The sequence below is a fragment of the Schistocerca piceifrons genome, chromosome X (genome assembly GCF_021461385.2).
Source record: "Schistocerca piceifrons isolate TAMUIC-IGC-003096 chromosome X, iqSchPice1.1, whole genome shotgun sequence".
Taxonomy (NCBI): Eukaryota; Metazoa; Arthropoda; class Insecta; order Orthoptera; family Acrididae; genus Schistocerca; species Schistocerca piceifrons.
The window spans coordinates 308,752,592-308,776,923 of NC_060149.1; the positions used below are offsets into that span (position 1 = coordinate 308,752,592).

Below are 24,332 nucleotides of genomic sequence, written 5' to 3' on the forward strand. Positions count from 1 at the left end.
TTCTGATTCTTTATCTAATGGCATTTCTAATACAGCACTTACCCTAAAAAATTTTCTGTATCTTTCTTGTGTGTGGGGTCTGTTCGCTGGTGGCAATCAGCAGGTGAGTTAACTTCTGGAGCTTGTATAAGTTTTGCTTCATCCACATCTGTCCTCTTCGGTTTAAACCATTTCGTAATTTTCGTTTGGCTGACAACTTGATTGATTGTTTCTTGCCTAATCGGTTTAAACCACTTGGTAATTTGCGTCTGGCCGATGGCACAGCTTGGAACTCGTCTAAAGCACTTCTTAATCTCCGTTTGTTTGTAATTTACACTTTTTTCTTCTCTCTTCTTCGAAATGCGAGTACATACTTTTTCGGCTCGTAATTTCTTTCCTGGCGTATTTAAATGAAGTCCATGGACTGTATGGAACCTTCGCTCCAATCTGTTTATGTCTACAATATCGACATTCTTAAAGTTAGTGCATATTTCAGTGATACACTCGTTTGCAACATTAATTTCGCGGTTCACACACGACCAGGGTGGCAAATCTTGGCGATGCGGGATGTTCACAATGAGTACATTTGTGTGGGTTAAATTATTTAAACATTTCCTCATTTCTGTAATCACCTTGTGTGTCTCGTTTCTATAGATGTCGTTTGATCCTCCTATTAACACGGCGAAATCATCTTTATTCAAACTAGCTACGTCAGTTGATGTTGTTAGGTCCGTTATTTCACTCAATGGAGCCCCTGGCTTTATGAAACCAGATGCCTTGAAACTACATGTTCTCATCAACATTGCGGAAATTTCACGGTTGTGAGTATCACCTAACACACAGATTGTTTTGTGTTTCACGCTTTTTGTAACCGGAGGATTTAAGATTCTTCTTCTCACCTGACTAGTGTTGTTTTTTTGCCGCACGTATTCTAAATGTTCTTCAGTTTGCAGTTTTGCTGGAGATACGTTTTTTAACGTAGTTTCCTTTGTTGCATTGAAGTCTGTGGTAGTGTAGGTGTGTGCACTTATTTTCGGAGTTTTTAGAATATCTCCTGACACAGTATTTTCACTGTTTGACCTACTTACAACGAGCAACGGTTTGCCTACTTTGTTTTCCAACTTTTCAACCCTTTCCGACGTGTTCACTGAATCCACGGCAGAAAGCACTTGAAAAGAGTTTTTTTGCACTAAATTTTCAGTCTTTCACGTCTTTTACCTTCTGAGTACAACTTCCTTCAGTCATTCTCTTCCATTTTCCCGAGACCGAGTCTTATTTCTTCATTTGTGTCTCACGTTTTTCAGATTGTAGTTTAGTTATTTCCACCTTTTGAGAGTCTATTGTGCTTCTGTATTTCAGTCTTACAACTTGCACACGTTTTCCTTTTACTACCAAAATTTACGTTTTTTTGTGGAGGCACATTATACACTTTCAACTTGGCTGCCATCTTTGCGGTTCATCAACTTACTAAATGACTTAATGCCCAAACAAACTGCTCATCTTTATGAGATGTATGTCCTCCATTAGTGTAACTTTTAAATTAACCCAGACTTATAAGCACTACTAAAAAATGCCTTATGAAGATTTTATAGGCCACTTGCTTTATGGGTAAATTATAGTTCCCTCTGCCAATGAACCTGTATGGGTTCTGTCTTTCTGAAAACTGGTTTTGTGTGTCATTACTCAAGATGTATGCTTCTAGATATTTAACCATTGTGACTGTTTCCAATTAGAGATTGCCAAACATGTAATCAAATTGTAATGTGTGTTTTTTCAGTTATGGACAATGTATTACGTATGTTTTATGTATTGTGAAAGCAAACTAGTTGAAGTTTGTGGTCAGTGCCAATACCATGCTACGCTATGCAATGATAAATGTATACTACTGGCCATTAAAATAGTAACACCATGATGATGGCATACAGCACTCATCAAATTGGCATGAAGTGTACTAAATGTGAGGATATTTACAAAGCAGATTTATTTATATACCTTGATGGTCCAGCCCCTAGATGACCAAATGGACTGTATGGATTAGGATGCAAATGATTTGCATTTGAACATAACTGTACAGTGTAGGCAGGAGAAATGCCATCAACATTATGTATATAAGGAAAGAAGACTCAGCCAGTTTCTCATTCAGAAATCACACTTCATTGTTGTTCATTTGTTAAAAGATTGTGGTATGTCTTGTTTGAGAAACGTCTTCAAATACATTTCGGAATTCAGTAGTAGCAAGATTGTGGCCTTTCAAGACTGCAGTTTGCAATGTTGCTTCTCAGGTTGATGGGGTCTTGTGAATGCAGTACAGATACAGGTTTGGTGGGCGCCAAAGTTTCATTCTTGATGCCATGCAGGATCACAGTAGCACCATGAGACTGTCATCTGAGAGGACACTCAGCTGTGCAGGATTGTTCAGTCATATCACATACCTTGAGTCACAGAATGAACTTGTTTGCAGCAAGACACTTATCCACGTGGACAGTGTGTTATCTGAAGCACCATGGACTGTTAGCAATACGATCACTGTTGCGCCTTCCCTTGATGTGGTAGCAGAGAGAACTGCACAGACAGTACTTTGTCCAAGGACAAAGCTGAACACAGAAGTGCCACTATGTAATCCTTTCAGACTAGTTCCTGTTGTGCTTACAGCATTACAGTGGTCGTATTTGTGTGTGGAGTCTCTGAGGAAAACAAACACTGCCCCATTGCTTTTATCATCATATGGACCCAGCACCCAGAGTGATAGTATGGAGTGCCATTTGTACACAACACAGTTCACATAGCTGATAATTTGGACAGAATATTGTCCACACTGTCCTGACCTACCTCGATACAGAGTGTATTCAACTCTTGCCCTGCCCTGCAAAGTTCTGCAGACCTCCCACTCATTGGAAGCTTCTAGTTTTGGGTTGCCAGGAGACTGGCATGCCACCACTCTCTGACTACTATGAGTGATGAACTCTTACATAGTGTTGAAGCAGCATCATGTACCCGTATCTGTCATCTGAGATCATTTCGACTTCATGCCCAGCTGGGTTAGAACAGTTTGTTTGTTAGAGAGGTTGCAGCTGTGTGTACCAAAGTGTGCACCATGTATATCCCCAAATCACCTACAAATTTAATAGTGTATTCTTTTTACTATACTGAATACACACAATAAATAAAATTTCTGTATGTTTTCTCTCTTCCCTGGAGTTGCAGTTTTAATGGCTAGCAGTGTAGTTTTTGACTGTAGAATTTTTCAGACATGCTTCTTTTATGCAATATGTCATACTTATTAAATAAAGCTTTTTCCTGAGGTCATTCTGTGGTTGCTTTTATGTTGTTAACTTTTTGCAGTAAGTTTATTTTGTGTAGATGCTCATTGATCAAGCTGATGGTCAAAATTTTGTACATGTTTCAATTTGAGAGTTAATACACAAATTTAGAGCACAGTATCAAACACACGTATTCGCTATTGCTTAGAAAACATAGCACGGTCATGTTTAAGTTTGTTTGACTAAATGTGAAAGTCGGCAAAATAAATTTTTAGAACAATCATAATACATTTGCAGAAGAACCGAATATTGCTGCTCCTTGGGCCGGACGGTTGTGGCAAGACGGCAGCTGTGAAGGTTTTAGCAAAAGAAAAACAGATGGAAATAGTGGAATGGTCAGAACCAGACTTCATTCCAGGAGTAGATGGTAAAATTCTCTCTAGCTCTTTCTTTCTGTCTCTCACAAGCATTCTAAATGATATTTAGGGCATGTATAACATCATATTTCATCATTCTGTGGCTTTTTTCTACAGTTTCTTACAAGATAAAGAATACTGTGCTAATTAAAGTAAACATTTAGAATATAGTAGTAAGTCTCATTTTATCTTGTTTGATCATAGACTTTTGGAAAAATTATGTTGTTTCTTGTCTAGGATATACTCCACAGTTTGATGTGAATAACTTAAAGACCTTTCTTTGTCGTGCTGGAAGATACTCGAACTCAAAAAAATTGATTGTTGTTGAAGACCTTCCCCTTTCTGTGCTTAGTGCGAAGGGAGACTTAACTACTGTGATTCAGTAAGTAATATTTTCAACATACATATTAGCTTCAGTTTGGGTTTATGAAAATACACTGCTGGAAAAAAATGCAACGTCCACAAGAAGGACAAGGTCAGTTTATTGACAAGTGATGTGACAGGTAGTTGCGGGAGCATATAACAAATTCAGACCAAATGAAACTTGCATGTCACAGTATGGAGTGCCCAAACACTTGCATCAGTAAGCAGTGTACACCCCCTATGGTGACAATGCAGGTGTGTATTCTTGCATGTAAATGGTCATAAAGGTGCCCAGGTCTTTCAGTGCTCTGTCACATCCTTCTTGCAGTATCATATCTCCCATCTCATCTTTATCTACATTATCTTCCCTTTCTGTAATATTGTTTTCAAGTTCATCTCCCTTGTACAGACCCACTCTATACCCCCTTTCACCCCTCAGATTTCCCTTCTTTGCTTAGTTCAGGTTTTCCATCATAACTCATGATATTCATACAGCTGCTTCTTTTTTCTCTAAAGGTCTCTTTTATTTCACTGTAGGCAGTATCTATCTTTCCCCTAGTGAAATATACTTCTAAAACCTTACATTTGACCTCTAACCATTCCAAATTTGTTCAGTTTTAATCTACAGTTCATAACCAATTAATTGTTGTCAAAGTCCACATCTGCCCTTGGAAATGTCTTATAATTTAAAATCTGGTTCTGAAATACAGAGTGGCACACACAAAACCGGCCTGAACCGGAATGCGAACACGCATGAGTAGCATTACTAGCTTGTCAGTTTCTGTGCCACCTGCCAACAGCAGTAGCATGTGAGTAGTTCATACGGAAAGTAGTCATTATAAACTGTGTACTTCATTGCCATGCCTTACTCCATTGAAGAATGTGTGTTCATTGTTGAAGAATATGTGCCGTCTGAATCCTTTAAAGTTGTTCATGACACTTTTCATGAAAAGTTTTCAGAAAGTAATATTCCTGCAAAATCAACGATTCAGGATCTAGTGAGAATGTGGTGTTCGACAGGCAGTGTTGTCAATTCAAAGAGAAATAAGGCACAGACTGTACGTACACCTGAAGTTGTGGCAGACATGACGGCACACTTTGAAAGAAGTCCCTACAAGTCATCATGACAATTATCACAGCAATGTGGAATATCTCACAGGTCATGTCAACGCATCCTTCATGGCTTAAAAATGAAACCTTACTGTATGAGTGGCGTTCAGAAAATAAAAGAAGTGGATAAGGGTAAGCGTACACATTATTGTAATTGCTGGGAAATGTTGTTGTCGGACATCTTGATCCGTTCCTCCTTTTTTCGACGGATGAAGCTTGGTTTCATCTGTCGGGTTACGTTAATTCACAAAACACAAGACACTGGGCTACAGAGAATCCCCATGTAATACTGCAAAAGCTATTACACGATTTAAAAATAGGTGTATGGTGTACTGTATCTGGTAACAGAATTATCAGGCCATTGTTCTTCAACGAAACTGCCAGCACACATATTTACTTGCAACTCTACAAAGAATTTTTGGCTCTGTTAACTCCAAACGGAAAATGTTGTGCATATTTCCAGCAAGATGGGGCAACTTCTCATATGTCGGATATGTTCTTCGCTCGTATACATACTGATTTTACAGAAGAGAGGACCATTAGTAAGGGCTTGTGGCCACCCCACTCTCCTGACTTGTCACTATGTGACTTTTACCTCTGGGGATTTCTAAAGCCTAGAGTCTATCACAACAATCCCAGAGCACTTGACACATTAAAAAATAACATATGTGAAGAAATTTCGAACATTCCTCAAAGAGTACTGTTTTCCTTAACATGCTTCGATGTGCACAATTTTGCTTGGATGTTGGCAGAGAACATTTTGAACACAGACTTTAAATTCCTTTTTAAAATATCCGTATTAAACTAATAAAAGTAAATCTGTTACTTAAACTGTTAGTTACATAGTTATTAATGAAACTGTACAATAAAAATGTAGGAAAGCGACGATGTACGTTGATTTTCTTCATTCATATTCCTTTCAGTGCAGGGGCTGGCTTTATGTGCACCACTCTGTATCTGTCTTACCATTATGTAATCAGTTTGAAACCTTCCGATGTAGATCAAGCATAGATGATCAGTACTCAGCACTTTGCTGCTTTGGTGTCCTGTAAGATAATTTCGTAGAGAAGTCGGTCTTAAAGTAAAGTTTAGTTTTTCTCATTATAAAATTCACATGGTTTGTCAGCATTGTATTTCTCTAACTGGTCTGGTTGACATTTATGAATTATATACCTAACACTCTTAACTTCAAACTAATTTTCTCTCATTTTACAACTTTTAATTAAAAAAAAAAACAATGCCATATTTAATTGGTATGTGCCTCATTCCTGTTTTTGACGTGTGTAATCCAATAGGTGATTAAATGCGAAAAGTTATTTTGTTAATCTTGTATTTGTGTATACTGTATTTGCAGAGCTAGGTTGAGACTCATTACTGATACATTTTTCTATCAGTGTTAACATGATGACCTTCCTGTTTATGATTTTAAATAGTTTCAACTTAAGTTTAGAACAATATAGGGAAAACACACAGATGTATATGTCATCTTATTATTCTTCTTTCCAGCAATTATTCAACCACAGGAAAATGCCCACTTGTTATAATAATTTCACATACAGATCGATACTCGGTATTTAATGCCGAGGCTCAGAAGTTATTGGATATGGATGTAATAGTGTGAGTACACTATAGTCTATATAAAAATTAAATAATGATACTAGTTACATAAAAAACAAATATATATTAGGGAATGCTGAGTGCTGGGCAACAAATGATATACGTCCCAGACACTGAAGCAGTTTTCATATATAATGTCAAATTAGCTATTTTCTTGATATGTTTTAGTCTGTAACCATGCTTGTTGTAATTTTATAGTTCTGTAATGCTTAATACTAGTGACATAATCTTCTTTTACTGGCACTTAAAAATGATTTTTTTTTTCATGATTGTATTTCGTGGCTGAATCTACACCCATCAAAAAAAAGTTAAGCAGGTAATTGGTTCTCAATAATGAAAAAAGATAGATGTCTTATACTGTATTTTTCGATAATACAGACTATTATGTAAAGGAAAGCTATGCTATATGTTCTCTTTGAACAGGTTATGAAATGAAAAAGGAACATTATTTGGAAATAAAAAAAGTTGCAGTGTCCCACAGCATCAAAAAACATAAAATGGTTTAGGCCTTCCACAACGGTGTCAGTGTTGAGACAGGGATTAGTGATCATGATGATGTCATTACAACTTTGGGTACGAAAGTTAAAAAGTCTGTCAAGAAGGCTAGGAGAGTATTCTTACTAGAAAGAGCAGATAAGCAGTTGTTAGCATGCCACGTAGTAAATGAATCGACTTCATTTACTTCCGGTATGATGTACGTGGAAGAATTATGGGCAAATTTTAAATGCATTGTAAATCACGCATTGGAAAAGTATGTGCCGAAAAAGTGGGTTATGGACGGAAAAGATCCACCGTGGTTTAACAGTGCAATTCGGAGAATGCTCAGGAAGCAAAGACAGTTGCACTCACGATACGAGAAAGGTTGGGAGAATGAGTACAGCCAAAAGTTAGTAGAGATTCGTGCTGCTGTAAAAAGAGCGATGCGTGAAGCATACAACCACTACCACCATCATACCTTACCAAAAGATCTTGCTGAAAGCCCAAGGAAATTCTGGTCTTACATAAAATCGGTAAGCGTGTCGAAGGCTTCCGTCCAGTCACTCACTGATCAGTCTGGCCTGCCAACAGAAGACAGCAAAATGAAAGCTGCAATTTTAAATTTAGCATTTGAGAAATCTTTCACACAGGAGGATCGTACAAACATACCACCATTTGAGTCTTGTACAGATTCCCGTATGGAGGACATAGTGATAGACATCCCTGGGGTTGTGAAGCAGCTGAATGGGTTGAAAATAAATAAATCGCCAGGTCGTGATGGGATTCCAATTTGGTTTTACAGAGAGTGCTCTACTGCATTGGCTGCTTACTTAGCTTGCATTTATCGCGAATCTCTTGCCCAATGTAAAGTCCCAAGCGACTGGAAAAAAGCGCAGGTGACGCCCGTATATAACAAGGGTAGAAGGACGGATCCCCAAAATTACAGACCAATATCCTTAACATCGGTTTGTTGCAGGATTTTTGAACATATTCTCAGATCGAATATAATGAATTTCCTTGAGAAGGAGAAGTTGCTGTCGATGCATCGGCACGGCCTTAGAAAGCATCGCTCCTGCGAAACGCAACTCGCCCTTTTTTCACTTGATATCTTGCGAACCATGGATGAAGGGTATCAGACGGATGCCATATTCCTTGACTTCTGGAAAGCGTTTCACTTGGTGCCCCACTGCAGACTCCTAACTAAGGCATGAGCATATGGGATTGGTTCCCAAATATGTGAGTGGCTCGAAGACTTCTTAAGTAATAGAACCCAGTACGTTGTCCTTGATGGTGAGTGTTCATCAGAGGTGAGGGTATCATCTGGAGTGCCTCAGGGAAGTGTGGTTGGTCCACTGTTGTTTCCTAGCTACATAAATGATCTTTTGGATAGGGTGGATAACAATGTGCGGCTGTTTGCTGATGATGCTGTGGTGTATGGGAAGGTGTCGTCGTTGAGTGACTGTAGGAGGATACAAGGTGACTTGGACAGGATTTGTGATTGGTGTAAAGAATGGCAGCTAACTCTAAATATAGATAAGTGTAAATTAATGCAGATGAATAGGAAAAAGAATCCCGTAATGTTTGAATACTCCATTAGTAGTGTAGCGCTTGACACAGTCACGTCGATTAAATATTTGGGCGTAACATCGCAGAGCGATATGAAGTGGGACAAGCATGTAACGGCAGTTGCGGGGAAGGCAGATAGTCGTCTTCGGTTCATTGGTAGAATTTTGGGAAGATGTGGTTCGTCTGTAAAGGAGACCGCTTATAAAACACTAATACGACCTATTCTTGAATACTGCTCGAGCATTTGGGATCCCTATCAGGTCGGATTGAGGGAGGATGTAGAAGCAATTCAGAGGCGGGCTGCTAGATTTGTTACTGGTAGGGTTGATCATCACGCGAGTGTTACAGAAATGCTTCAGGAACTCGAGTGGGAGTCTGTAGAGGAAAGGAGGCGTTCTTGTCGTGAATCGCTACTGAGAAAATTTAGAGAACCAGCATTTGAGGCTGACTGCAGAACAATTTTGCTGCCGCCAACTTACATTTCGCGGAAAGACCACAAAGATAAGATAAGATAAGAGAGATTAGGGCTCGTACAGAGACATATAGGCTGTCATTTTCCCCTCATTCTGTTTGGGAGTGGAACAGGGAGAGATATGAGGTACCCTCCGCCATGCACCGTATGGTGGATTGCGGAGTATGGATGTAGATGTAGATGTACAACCCTCAGGCACTCTTGAGTGTGACGGGACATGTTCAGTGCCAACTCATTGCAGGCCTCTTGAGACATATTGTCCCACTCCTCAATGACAGCATTCCTGAGTGCTTCAGTCGTTAATGGTGGGTGCTCCTGTAGAAATCTCTTTTGAGCAAACTCCACACATGCTCTATACAATTCATATCCAGTGAGCATGTTGGCCAGTCCATTCTTCAGATCCCATATCTTGTCAGTGCAGCTCGTGGTCTAGTGACTAGCGTTGCTACCTCTGGATCACAGGGTCCCGGGTTCGATTCCTGGCTGAGTTGGGGATTTTCTCTGCCCGAGGACTGGGTGTTTGTGCTGTCCTCATAATTTCTTCAAAATTGGACTGTGTAAAAATTGGGACTTTGTATGGGTGCTGATGACTGTGCAGTTGAGTGCCCCACAAACCAAACATCATCATCACTGCGAGCAAGATGAGGTGGAGCATTGTTATCCTGTAGAGTGAATCCTTCCCGTACAGTCTCTGCAAAACCGCTGGCTATGGGTCAGAAAATGTTGTTTTCATATACTGCACCAGTCATGTCGCCTTCAATTGGAACGAGTGGTGCATGGCAGCTATACATGATTCCTGCCCAGAATACGATTGAGCCACCGGATTGTCAGTGACACTCCACAGTCATTGAGGGATGATTGCGTTCCCCTGTTTGCCTCCATATCCGAACAGAGTTGTCGTCAGGTTGCAAGCCTATCTGCACTTCATCTGTGAACAGTGTTTTGGTTCATTGATCTCATGTCCAATGTTCATGTGCTCCAGTCCATCTTACATGAGCACTTCTGTGATGTGGATGGAGTGATGGGGTCCTGAGAGGTCTTTGGATGTACAACCCCCATCATGAAGTCTGTTGCACACAGTTTGGGTACTTACGGTAACCCCTGTGGCTTCTCGAAGCTCATGGCGCAGATTAATCACTGTCTTTGAGGGTGTCTCCATGCAGATATCATTACATACTAGCCCTGAGCTGCTGTAGTTTGGCGTGGATGGCCTTCATGATGTCAGTCTCCTATTGAATGTGTTTGCTGGAACTTTTTCCACAGTCTGGAGACAACACTTTGATTAGTATGAACAATATTTGCAATGTCAAATTGTCTCATATTTTGTCCCATCAGTGTGATGATTTTGATATGGTCTGCCATGGAGAGCCTGTTCAGAGGCATTGTGCTGCACTACTAGGCACACGGACAACTGTGCATTCTCAAGAACTCAGTTTTGGTGTACTGCGTCTGTTTACAAGCCATGATTGCCCGGCCCCTGATGAGGCAGAATGGCAATGATGAACGTGTTTGCATTACGAACACAATCACCTTCCTACATAAACACAAAAGGAACGTCCATTGGTGGGTACTTTGGAAATATGCTTAACTTTTTTTTGATGAGTGTAGGTCTGATAGCTTTACAAAACTCCATGTCAGTTAAAAACAGGAAAGCTGTAGAGTGTATTAAACTTTTTTTGTTGTTAAGAAAGGTGTGTATTATTTGGTTTTTCTCTTAGTTTTGTCAGTGGGTTGATGCGGAGACAGTTTTACAGAATAATATATTTCTATAATCATCAAGGAGCCATCTGTGGTATTATTACCCCTAATACCATTTTTTAAGTGACACTATAATCAATGTTTGACTGTACCAACCTTTCTCTACTAGCATATGTGTGAATTTCTTATTAATTGCCATACAGTGACATTGAGGATTCACTTGCCAGATGCTTGCTGCCCTGTGAGGCAACTTCAATTTGTTCTGCTTGCTGAAATAACCATGTAATACAGTCAAACCGCGATAGACCAAGAAAACGATATTGTTAGAGCACGGTTGTTGTTATATTGAGGTTTTGTTAATAGTGACTACTACAGTACTGTACCTTAAAAATCAGTACATACAGTGCTGTTGTACTTTTCTGATAACATTAAAAAATAATGAAATAAATTTTTTCTCTCCATTTGTTAATAGAGTATCTTACTCCTGTGTGTGGAAGAATTCATTTATTTTCTTTTGTTTATTTTTTCTTAATGATTCTCTTGTAAATTTTGTCTTTATGTCCTGTAACGCAATCAATTGTTCCACTGAAATACTGGGGATTGAAGATGGTACTTGCTGAATAGTTTTCAAGTGACCTGTTAGCTCTGTCAGAGGAGGAGGACTCACATTTACCACATCAATGTTATTGTCAGAATCTTCAGCATGCGAACTACCCTTTAACTCTTCAATGATAGATTTGTCAGTGTATGCTTCAGACACCTCATCATCCACTGACACGTATTCAACTACTGATATGTGTATAGTTTTACCAGTTACTGCTGAATACATCACAAGATCACACTGAAAATCATTCTGCATTTTTTCATTCAACATGACGTCCTCACCAACGTCTTCACTTTTGGAAATCCTTGATTTTTTCCAGCAGTTCACACTCCTATTTGGTTCTACACTGTCCCAGGAACTAACAGTGATGTTATAAGCCTGCTTCACAGTGAAACTCTAGGGATTGTCCATCTTTCTGTCAGTGTTTGCGATCACATTTTGAACTAGACATGAACAGTATATTGCCTTGAAGTTCTCTGTTATCCCCATATCTAGTGACTGAAGGACCGAAGTACAGTTTGGGGGGAAGTAGCATAGTTCTATATTCTTCAGTGCTGGCATGTTGTTATGCACACTAAAATTATCCACCAGCAATGCAATTTTCTTATTTTTCCTTGTCATCTCTTTATCAAGCGAAAGCAGCCCTTGACTAAAGAGAGCAGACATCATCCATGTTTTTCAGGTTTGCCGTGTAATTGACTAATAAAAAAAAAAATCACATTTAGAATAATGAAAAAATACAAAATTAATCTGATAGAGTGCTGTACTGTATGTACTCATCATGCATATTCAAAAGATTACAGCCGAAAGTACTGAATCAAATTATAAACTAAAGGAAGCTAAAATAAAATTTATGTACTCTTACCTGGAAAGCTTCTTTAAAAAATGTAAACATTGGGGATTTGTTGGCTGTCTGACCACCAGTGGTGTCAACTTGTGTGTCCCTGACACGTTGCTGCAGAGAACCATTAGGCACACTTTAGATTGCTTCCATCCTTTACATGTTTCTTCTCTGAAGGCTATCATCTTCTCTGACGTCAGCTGGTAAAACCATCTTGACTCCTCTACATTGTACGTGTTTTCAGGAGTTTGTTTTTGCACCAGTTTACACATGGTGCTTTTTCATCAACATTCTGCATCATATAAAGGGGCAAATTTTCCTTCACCTGAAATCACTTCGAAGATGATCCCATGTCCCTCTGTAAATCTCCGCAGCTATCCATTACCTGTCTTAAAATTAGAACTACCAATCATTTCACCATTTCACTAAAGCATCACAGTGTAGTATTGTCCACATCATCAGCATTACTTTTCACTGACCTTTTAATATAGCTGAATGTGGACTCAGAATGACAGTGTCACTTCACATTTTTCATCTGTGCAAGTTATTGACGGAGGTGACAGAAGTGACGAGTGAAAAAAAATTTTTCGTATCAAATGGGGATTTCACTATAGACCTACGTATTTTTAGTCTGTTATTTAATCCTTTCAGACCTGATTTTTTTCTGGTGGAAGGAAAATTTTTCTTTGTGTGGTAATTGTCTTAGGAATACTTTAAATGATTTGTGTGAAAAATTTAAACAAAAATATGTACTCATTTCCAGAACATACTTTGTATGCCTGGCTTCATTTTGTGGACTAAAATAATTAATTACAAAATATTTCTGTTGTAAAAAACAGCAAAAAGCTCATTCAACAACTACCATGCAAAATAACAATATCAATATTCAATTATACTGTGGAATACAGTGAACCAATCACATTCATGTATTCTGGTTGTCACAAGCTACTGTGCACTGCTACATTGACTTGCTGATACATTCATAATTATGCCCAACAGTTGGCAGCACTTGCACATGATGAAAGGGCTGAACATTCACAAATATGTACCTCAGGTTTCCACTGGGAAAAATACTTCTGTTGCAGCTAAAATACAGTAAAAATTAATGTACACAATTGGAGGCAGAAAGTCTGAATGGGTTAACCATTAGGCCACAGCATTACAACATTTCAGCTTATTTTGGCTTCATCTGCTCACAAGTACACCAGGCACTTACTGTCAACTGGCCTTTGTAAATGAATGACTACTATATTCAACGTCAGTGACATAGTTTCCTATTAAATGAGAACATGAAAACTCAAAAGACATTTTGATTATCAGTGAAGATAATAGCTTGCATCTAGCACTGCGTAAATGGCTGTTTAGTCTACTTTTTTTTTTATGACTGTGATAACCTTGTTACACTACTGTGGTTTGTAAAGTCTATGCTACATTTTGCAGATATTTAGTTTTATGGCAAATCATAGCTTAAAATGTGGTCTGCCATCTTACATTGAATTAAATGATGCAGGAATTTTCCTGCCTCATTATGTAAAAATGAGAATGATCTACACTAAGTTCCAATCATTTGGCCTCAACCACTGTTCTAGCATAGAGTTTCTGTAGGGGCTGTGAAGGAGGGCCAAGCAATAAGTTATTTGGTGTGTACTGTGGAGAAACTAATAGGAACATTGTCTATTATGGGTGACCAAATAGAGTTCCCTGTTTATTGTTGCTGCGTTTCAATGTTACTAATGATAAGTTGTACGTATTTCATCAGTATTTGTTGTTTTGAGACATATCTTAGTATCACAGTCAGAATACGATATGGGTTTCTTAATAAATTTCGGAAACCTGTGTTCCAAATATTGTCATTCATTTTGTCAGCTTCCATTTTAATGCTATTTTGTTTCTTACCTAATTATATTCTATGACTTGGCCAGGGTTCTGATCATGTGAATCTTGCCTTTTGCCCTGTGTGCAATTTGTACCTGTGTCTATCTGTTTTAGGATTTAATAAAATTCATTGGTCTGTCCTTAGTTTTGCATTCCAAGCAGGCTCTGTCCTCTGGGGAGTAGAATGAATTAGTTTCTCAAGCCCACTGTGGGTCCGGGTTTCAATGAGCTCACATTTAAAATGGAGCTGTGATTCTACATCATCCATGTCCTATGCCCTGTTTTAGAGCAAAGGCAGTCCCAAAAAGTTGTCTCTCAAAATGAGGAGCTTATTGCCATTTCGTATGGTAACACTTCATCTTACATCTGTTCAGCACTAGTGGTTGCATGAGAATTGTGGACAGCTGGAGATGGAGCTGCCTCTTAGATAAAGGGTGTCCACAGTTAAAGCTCCAGTTTCAAAACACTGTACAAAGAGAACCACTGCACAGATAATGTCAAAATTGAACAGCATAGCCGGCCGGGTGGGCCGAGCGGTTCTAGGCGCTACAGTCTGGAACTGTGCGACCGCTACGGTCGCAGGCTTGAATCCTGCCTTGGGCATGGGTGTGTGATGTCCTTAGGTTATTTAGGTTTAAGTAGTTCTACGTTCTAGGCAACTGATGACCTCAGAAGTTAAGTCCCATGGTGCTCAGAGCCATTTGAACCATTTTTGAACAGCATATTATTGACGTGGGAGAAACATTGTGGGGGGGGGGGGATGACACTGTATGTATCAGAATATACACACCAACAGATATGCGGCACACAGCTGTTCCTCAGTTCAGACAGAGATGCCCAACATGACTCTCTTTATGAAGGTTCGCTCGCTGCTGGTAAAGCACTTTTACAAGAATGGTGATTGTTTGCCAGTAGTCCTGCAGAAGTTCCTGAAATTCGAGGTTATGAAAAAAGGCATTGGTCCAATGTCTGATAAGGGTCTGGAGAAAATGATTACAGAATTCGAAAAGACAGATTCTTTTGAAGTGCAGTGTGGTAGAGGGAAGGAGGTAGATGATCTGACAGCTGCTGAAGATGTGGTCACAGCATTGCAGGATGGGTCGAGCAGTGGTGTGCAAATATGCAGTGTACAGGGAATTGCCCAAACATTGGACATACTTGCAAGCATGAAACATCCTGCATTGCTGTCCGTACAAAATAACCCACGTTCAGGAGTTGCTTCCTGCTGACCTGCCAGCAAGAAAACGTTTGCTCTGGAATTTCTGCTCGCATGGAAGTGGGCAGTGAATAGCCATGGAAGATTCCATATGCAGATAAAGCCCATTTCCACTTCCAAGGATATGTCAATTTGCAGAATATGGGCAACAGAAAAATCCACACACATATCAACTGCTATCACTTTGTTCTGCCAAAAGTGACTGGGTGGTGTGGGCTGACAGCATTGTTTATCATAGGATCATATTTTTTCAAGCTCAGTTCTGTGGGTCTGTAACCTACAGTTGTCACACTTTGTCCTTCTTCCAGTTTCCCGGTGTAAAAGAAGAAGTACAGAACAATAAAAAAATCCAACAATTGTGTTGACAGATGAAACCAAACTGGACCCATCTGTTGAGGTAATGGAGTATGAAGTCTATTGGAGGAACCAATGAGTCCCTCCTCTGAACCCTCAGCTACGATGTACCTACAACCATAACAGCAAGAAAAGTCAGCTATAGAAAAACTTCACTGATAAAATGGATTCCTTTCTACAGTCGAACCTGAATGGATTCAGAATTCATGTGGAGGAACTGAGAGTTCTGCCATAAGGCCAACTCGTATGCCTGCGTGTGCAAGAGACTCATTTTCAACCATCTTATTGCATAGCTCCCCCATTCATACCTCCTTTTGGGGCCTAATTCAAGTAATGTAAGTAATGTGATGCTGAGATCGGTGACCCCCTACCAATGGGGTTGAGCTGTTGAGATCTGTGACCACCTGCCCATGGGGTTCAGCTATTGAGAACCTCATTTCTTCAGCAGCATTACGTCTTCTGAACACAGGACAGAGCAGAGCGCGCACACTTCAGCACTGCTACAGGGCTATTCTCTGCTGTAGGTCTCACAAATATGCTCTTCTGCCCTCGCCAGTACTGTTCAGTAGGAGGCGATCTTCAATCCAGAGCTCTTAATGCTCAGAGCTACACTGCTGAGGAACTGCAATCACATGTACAACTTTTCAAAGGTATGGTTGACTCAGACAACTACTTTACAAACGATGACTCACATTGAGCTGCTGCTGTTGATGAATTTGTTGCAAAAGATGATGTGCATCTGTGGACAGGCTAGAAATGTTTCTGAATATGAATCCTTTAGATCATAGATGGGGTATTACAAGGAGACAAACTACAGCCCACCAGCCATCATCCAGGACTCTTCCTTACAAACATTGAATAGTCATTCTTAGGAATGACATTGGCTGTCCATAGAGGTCTGGAATCATTTCATATAGTAAATGCCACTTAGTTATGAAGTGTGCATTGCAATTAGAGATTAACGGTTTATTGTTGTGGAAGAGATTGTGTGGTTTTAACTTTTTTAAAATTGTGTACTCTGGGAAGTTTTGTATACTAAATATCTTGTGCTTGTAAATTATCTTGTTTGCAAGGCTTTTGACATCCTGCTCAAGAGTAATGTTCTTTTATGCTGATTATGTTTAATATGTATTATGGGACTTTAGGTCTTAATGAATGTGATTTCTGTCTTCAATCCTCTGTATTTTCTGTGGTTCATGAACAGCCTTCCTTGAAAATTGTGCCTAGGTTCTTGTGTTCATAGATAAGTTTTTGGGACCATAGCTGGAGATGCCCAGTCTGCATTTTCGTGGAAATAGCTGACAACTGCAGATGTATTAAAATTTGTTGTTAAAGGATCAATACTCTTTTTATTTAATTATAAAATACATTTGATCCTCTGTAATTTTTGGTACTAGTTAATTTCAAGATAAATAACTTGTAAGGTTTTTTTCAGTCATGTCAGTGATGAGCTAGAAGTAATTACTTGAAATTGATCAACTTACAGATTCAAAAGAATTACAGATGCATCTATAAAAAAGGCTCTGAATAGAGTAATAGGACTGAAAGGCTTACCATGTGAAAAGTATGCTTCTATTGTGTCTCACATAACAGAAATTTCTTGTGGAAATATTCGGAAAGCAATTTCTGAGCTCAAATTCTATGTACCTGGTGAGTGCACTTTTGTTGTGATTGTAACTATAAAAGTCTGTTGTTTACATGTTTGTAATGACATTGCTCACAGTGTTAATTAATTTTTTATTAAATTAGTGAATAACAAATGATGATATTCTTTATTTCATATAGAGTCAAAATTTGTTGCACCTCGCAAAGGTCTGTGGAAATTTGAGAAACATTTGGGAAGAAAACCAAGTGATAGAAATGCTGATTTAGAGCTTAAAGAAGATTCAGGAATATTTCATGCTGTGGCTAGAGTACTGTATGCGAAACGTGAGTATTTTATGCAGAAAGTGTTCTAGGTGATTATGAATATTGCAGTGTACTTGGTTGATGATATGATTTAAATAATGATTAAAAACTGTGCATCAAAAACAAATCATTAGAGCATACTTTGCTGAATTACTTCACCTTCTGTAAACCCCCAAAGACTTCCTCTATTGTCCATGAAACACACTGCTCCTGGACGCTAATCGTATAAGACTGTTGTCAACCTTTCTGCCAAAACTTGAACCCTTGCAGAAGCTCCAGTACTTTCTGAAGGCCTCAACTGTAGACCGAAACCTAAGGTCACATATGTTGGACAGGTAAATGACTTTGTTTCCTTTACTTGTTTTCTGTAGTGGAAACATTTTTTGTCATGCACCCCACTGACAACAGCCAACCAAAACCCCACGTAGAACCTTGTTTGAAACTGTTTCAAATTCCTTCCAACCACTATCCTCCTCCCCCTTTCCAGCCAGTCTAATCTGTCAAGAATTCCTTACTTTCAACTTGGCTTCATCTTCTTTCCCTGAATGCCTTCCCAGTGAGCATGTCACTCCTATGGAACATGCAACTATTCACAACCTGAAAACAAATCCAGACCTTATCATCCTTTCCATGGTCAAAGGCTCCATCGCTGTGGTTATGAACTGTAGTGACTTTGTTGCTGAGGGTTATCACTAACTTTTCAACACTTCTGCATACAAACGTTATGACCAAGAACCTATCCCAGAAGTCCAATATCAGTTACAGCAGCTCCCCAAGGCTGTAGGTCCCTACAAAAACCTGACATTTGAAACCATTTCCCTCTTCACACCAGTGTCCTCCTTCCTGCCTCCCCCTACCCCAGAGTCCCCCAGTTGCACTCTACCTTTCACCTACTCCCAAACTCTACAAATCCAACCCCATAGGTGCCCTACTTGTCATCCTATTGTGGTTGCTTACTGTTCTCCCACAGAACAAACCTCTGCCTTTGTTGACAAACGCTTCCAAACAGTTGTCCATAACCTTTTGGTAACTATGGATGCATGGAACACTACCTTGCCCAGTGTGTTCCTGATACCACCTACTTTCAAACCATCCTGGTCAACCACATCCTGATCCACAATTATTTCACTTTTGAAGGCCAAATCTATAAACAAATCCATGGTACTGCCATGGGTACTCACATGGCAGCATCCTGTGCTAAGTTATTTATGGACTATTTGGAGGAATCCTTGCTATTTAGTAAGCACCTAAAACCCCTTGTCTGGTTCATATTCATTGATAACATTTTTGTGATTTGTACTCGTGGCAGGAGCAACCTTTGTTCTTTCCTCAATAACCTGAACAGCTACTCACAAATCTGCTTCACTTTGTCCTTCCCAACTCAACAAGCCACCTTCCTAAATGTCAATCTCCACATATAAGATGACTCCGTAAATACATGTGTTCGTATCAGGCACACCAGCAAAAAATACCTGTACAGCTGTCACCTGTCCACGTCAAAAAGTCTCTTACTTACAGCATAACCATTTGTGGGCACCACATCTGCTGTGGAAAGCAGGAGTGTCGAAATATGCGGATAACTTTACCAGAGCCTTTACTGACAGACAATATCCCATCCAGCTCATCCATAACTAGATCTCCCATGTCATCTCCTTCTCTGATATAAGTAAACATGTTAATCACTCGCCAACCAGTACTCATCTGATCATCTATTATTGCTTGGTCTTGAAAAGCTCAACCACACCTTTCACCAGGGTTTCGTCTGCCTCATGTAATGCTGTGAGATGAGAGATTGCCTACCCGAAACCCTCCCAAATCACCCAAAGTAGTGTTCTGCTGCTCATCCAACCTACAGAATATCCTTATTCATCCCTATTCCTAGTCTACTTCAAACCCTGCATTTCACGGGTCATTCCCTTGTGGACAACCCAGGTGCAAGACCTGCCCATACACCTGGCCACCACATTCTTCAGCAGTCCAATTACAGGCATGTCCAACCCACACCTGCCCACCACCTTCTTCAGCAGTCCAATTACAGGTATCTTCTACCTAATAAAAGGCAGGACCACATGTAGAAGCAGAGATGTTATGTAGCAACTAGGTTTCAGTTACTGTGCAGCATCTGTGGTGTGCGTGACAGTTAACTGTCTACTCGTATGAATGACCACCACCGAACTGTGGCACACCATTAACTTGACCATCCACTTATTGAACGTGCTATGCCCCACAACACAAATGACTTCAACGGCTGCATCACTATGTGTAACGTGTTGGACACTCCTTTGCAACATGACTTTCTCTGAAGTACTCAGGTGGGAATTCTCTCCAGCATATCATGCAGTTTCATAATCTCCTTGATGTAAGCCTCCATTAACTTGTTTCCTACTGCCTCACCTTAGCCTCTGCCCCCCCACCCCTCTGCCCCCCCACCCCTCTGCCCCCCCACCCCTCTGCCCCCCCACCCCTCTGCCCCCCCAACCCTCTGCCCCCCCACCCCTCTGCCCCCACCCCTCTGCCCCCCCACCCCCCTGCCCCCCCTCTGCCCACCCCACTCTGCAACGTCCATTTGAAAACATTGAATAGGAAAAAAATGATAATAGACACTATTAAAACATGTAAACACACCCCTGGAAAGAAAAGACTAGGTAGAATTAAGGCACCGGCAAAACACAAAAGTCCATAACAAGAAAAAAACTGTGGCAGCTAGCGGCTTTGGGTGTGAAACGTGTTGGTATTTGTTCAGCTCGTCACCAGTCTTTCATCCAGCCTTTCGCCAATCTTGTTGTGTCTAGGAATCCTGCATACTCAGTTCGCTAGACAAACAATCAAGCAAGTCATATTAATGAGTTTTATTACAACTCATCAAATACAATACTTAACTTTGGCAATTACATAGGTGAGTCACAAGCAAAGGGCGACACACGAAATAACCAGTCTTTGCAGTGACTGCTGATCTCTAACTGAAAAAAGTCTGTCCTGAACTGCTATCGAAGTTGCTATCCAAGTGGGACACCACCAGTCAGGACTAGAACCATGTCCAATTCACGTAGGGGCCCCTGCTGTTGCGTTGTCCTGGAAGGGGCGTGTGATTGGCTGACTTCTTCTCACAACCTTTTCTTCTCTTTTGTTCCCGACTGGCTTGCCGGCGCTTGACTTTATGCCGTAACAAATCCAAACCTCCATATGTCATGATAATAACATTGGTCTGAATTCTTTGTCCTCATTCTCCATGGTACGGAAAGCCAAATAATGTTGTAAGCATTAGCTGATGAATTTAGTGGACTATGATAAAAGATGTAGACAATGTGACATGGAGATTTGGGTCAATATGGACAGTGTGCATGGATAGCCAAAGTAGTTAACGTGATGCATGCATTAAGCAGGAAATCTGGTATCAAATCCTGGTCCAGCACAAATTTTCATATGTCGCTATTGGGTAATAGATCTACACCTAATACAGTAGATATCAAGGTCTTCGCTGTCAGGGAATTAATTTAGAAATATTCTTGTAAGCTGAATTACCATGTTAAGTTCTAATTTATTTGCCTGTCCACTGCTTAAAACCTACCCAATTTGGTGAGTGAGAGTCTTTACTCATCCATCATTTGTATGTAGTCCAGAAGTTTCCAGCATTGTATTAATTTCATGATGAAAAGTTCAGTTATTCCTTGCACTGTTTCAAAAAAATAGTTTCATTTAAGTGAGCAGAGCTGATGTTGCGTTATTAGCAAAAGACAGTTGTTTGATAAACGGTTAACAATTATTTCCTATTGTTCCTTTTAATAAACTAGAAAAAATTTATCAATTTATCACTATTGCTAAAATAAGAAAATTTATTTTTGTTCATACAAACTCTAAAATAAGTATATAAAATAAGCACTGGTATTAAATTTCAGTGTATCAGAAAGATAACTTCATGGAAGTATGCTATTATTAATTACCATCTTAAGTTATTAGTCCGTTCCTGTACAACTTTCTTCCTCTGTACTTTTTTAAATTGAACGAAAAGTGTATGAAGAAGCTTCACTTTTGGAAGCTCTCAACCTAAACGCCACATCATGATGACAGACTCATCTCCAGGATTCTAAGAAATTTGAAAATTTCTTTATCATTGAAGATTGAATTAGACAGTGTATTACTCAGTTTGATAACACAGTGTAAGTGAAGAAATGTCCATGTGAAATTTTATTTAAAATAAAGATGATAAATGAACTAGATATCCTGATTTGCACAGAACAGTTGTCAGTGCACGCATAAGTGAAGTACTTCACTAAACAAATTGTTTCTGGAAACTATTCTTTGATAAATTTTGCAGTATGTCTACTACATTAAAACTTGCTATTGTGAATCTCTTATTTATGTACCTTTAATAGGTAAATCAATAATGTTAGTGGCAGGTTACATGAAAAAATCTCAGAGCCAAATTCAATTATTTAAACTATATTAAATTGTTATTAAACCTATCTTCATTAAGTTTTCCACCAACATATCCATCGTAAATAAATATCTAGTGTAGCCCACCTCCTCTTAATCATAAGCTGCACGTTGACCTAATATAAAAAAGACCACCACTTAAATATTATTCTCATACTCATCTGCATACTCCTCACACATTAAGGTGGGCTGTATTGTGTTGACCTTTGGTACTGGAGGCATCTGCAGTGTTTGATTAACAGATGATTGAAAGTACTGCCAGTAACTTAATGTTCAAGTCATTTGCCAATGATCTGACCTGACTGTACATGTATAGGGACTTCATGTTTTCATCGTAAGAGTATGCTGACAGTTCAGTAAACTTTCTTCTTTGAAATGGGTGTTATACGGTATTAGTTAAATTTAAACAAATTCAAAAGCTACTTGTTATCAAATGTGTACTGTATGTTGCAGCCATTGATGTGACAGTACTTTGGTCAAACATTTGCAATTTCATTTCTCTGCTTGCAAATGCATCTGATGCACCACTTAATTCTTGTCTTGTCTGTTTTAAATGTGCAATTGATTCAGTTCTATTAGGCCATTGCTTTGGCATTTTAGCTATACAGTTCCTAATTAATGAGGCCAGTTCTTTCCCCCATCGTGGCAGGGATTTTGGTTTCACACATCTACATCTACATATACATACATACTCCGTAATCCACCATACGGTGGGTGGCGGAGGGTACCTCATACCACAACTAGCATCTTCTCTCCCTGTTCCACCCCCAAACAGAACGTGGGAAAAATGACTGCCTATATGCCTCCGTACAAGCCCTAATCTCTCTTATCTTATCTTTGTGGTCTTTCTGCAAAATGTAAGTTGGCGGCAGTAAAATCCTGGTTCTCTAAATTTCCTCAGTAGTGATTCACGAAAAGAACGCCTCCTTTCCTCCAGAGACTCCCACCTGAGTTCCTGAAGCATTTCCGTAACACTCGTGTGATGATCAAACCTACCAGTAACAAATCTAGCAGCCTGCCTCTGAATTGCTTCTATGTCCTCCCTCAATCCAACCTGATAGGGATCCCAAACGCTCCAGCAGTACTCAGGAATAGGTTGTATTAGTGTTTTATAAGCGGTCTCCTTTACAGATGAACCACGTCTTCCCAAAATTCTACCAATGAACCGAAGACGATTATCCGCCTTCCCCACAACTGCCATTACATGCTTGCCCCACTTCATATCACTCTGCAATGTTACGCCCAAATATTTAATCGACGTGACTGTGTCAAGCGCTACACTACTAATGGAGTATTCAAACATTACGGGATTCTTTTTCCTATTCATCTGCATTAATTTACACTTATCTATATTTAGAGTTAGCTGCCATTCTTTACACCAAACACAAATCCTGTCCAAGTAATTTTGTATCCTCCTACAGTCACTCAACGACAACACCTTCCCGTACACCACAGCATCATCAGCAAACAGCCACACATTGCTATCCACCCTATCCAAAAGATCATTTATGTAGATAGAAAACAACAGTGGACCTACCACACTTACCTGGGGCACTCCAGATGATACCCTCACCTCTGATGAACACTCACCATAAAGGGCAACGTACTGGGTTCTATTACTTGAGAAGTATGTTCATAGAAAAACAAGACATTCTTAATACTTTCCATGCCGAGTTTTCTGTTGTCTATGCAGATATCTTTTTTTTCTGGGAGAACCTTTGGTCACGTGCTTCTTCCTGCCACTGTACTTTCATGTATGCGTGTCTTACATCCTCTGTCAGTACTATCAGTTCACTGTTATCCGTAAGTCATTTCTTGCAGCAGTGTAATAGCTTTTGATCTGAATCTATCTAATATAACTCTTCTATTGGCTCATTGTGTATGAGGATGAAAGGATTAATACACATGCTGTTGAATCCTTTTGGAAGCCCATTTGTTGTCAATCGCAAAGTCATTCTTATCTAAAATTGGCTGTCAGATATTTTACAGTCAAATAAATTGGACCTCGAGTACTGCATTGGTTAGTCCTTAAATTCTTAACCTATTTTACTGTGATGAACCCTGTGGTACACTTGTTCACTGCAGTGCACAGCCATTAATGTCACTTATTTGGCATTTTTAAACAGTCCTGATGTTGCAAAT

The 24,332-nt window shown here is 39.6% G+C and overlaps 1 protein-coding gene across 3 annotated transcripts in view; it reads left to right on the forward strand.

The window, feature by feature from the left end:
• The window catches only part of LOC124721791 (cell cycle checkpoint protein RAD17), a 130,409-nt gene that overhangs the window by 43,193 nt on the left and 62,884 nt on the right, over nucleotides 1–24,332 (forward strand). For all 3 annotated transcript variants that reach the window (XM_047246910.1, XM_047246909.1, XM_047246908.1), the window contains 5 exons: nucleotides 3,537–3,666; nucleotides 3,893–4,037; nucleotides 6,635–6,745; nucleotides 17,335–17,498; nucleotides 17,634–17,777. In XM_047246910.1, the coding sequence (XP_047102866.1) occupies nucleotides 3,537–3,666; nucleotides 3,893–4,037; nucleotides 6,635–6,745; nucleotides 17,335–17,498; nucleotides 17,634–17,777 (694 nt within the window). The remainder of the gene's footprint in view (nucleotides 1–3,536; nucleotides 3,667–3,892; nucleotides 4,038–6,634; nucleotides 6,746–17,334; nucleotides 17,499–17,633; nucleotides 17,778–24,332) is intronic.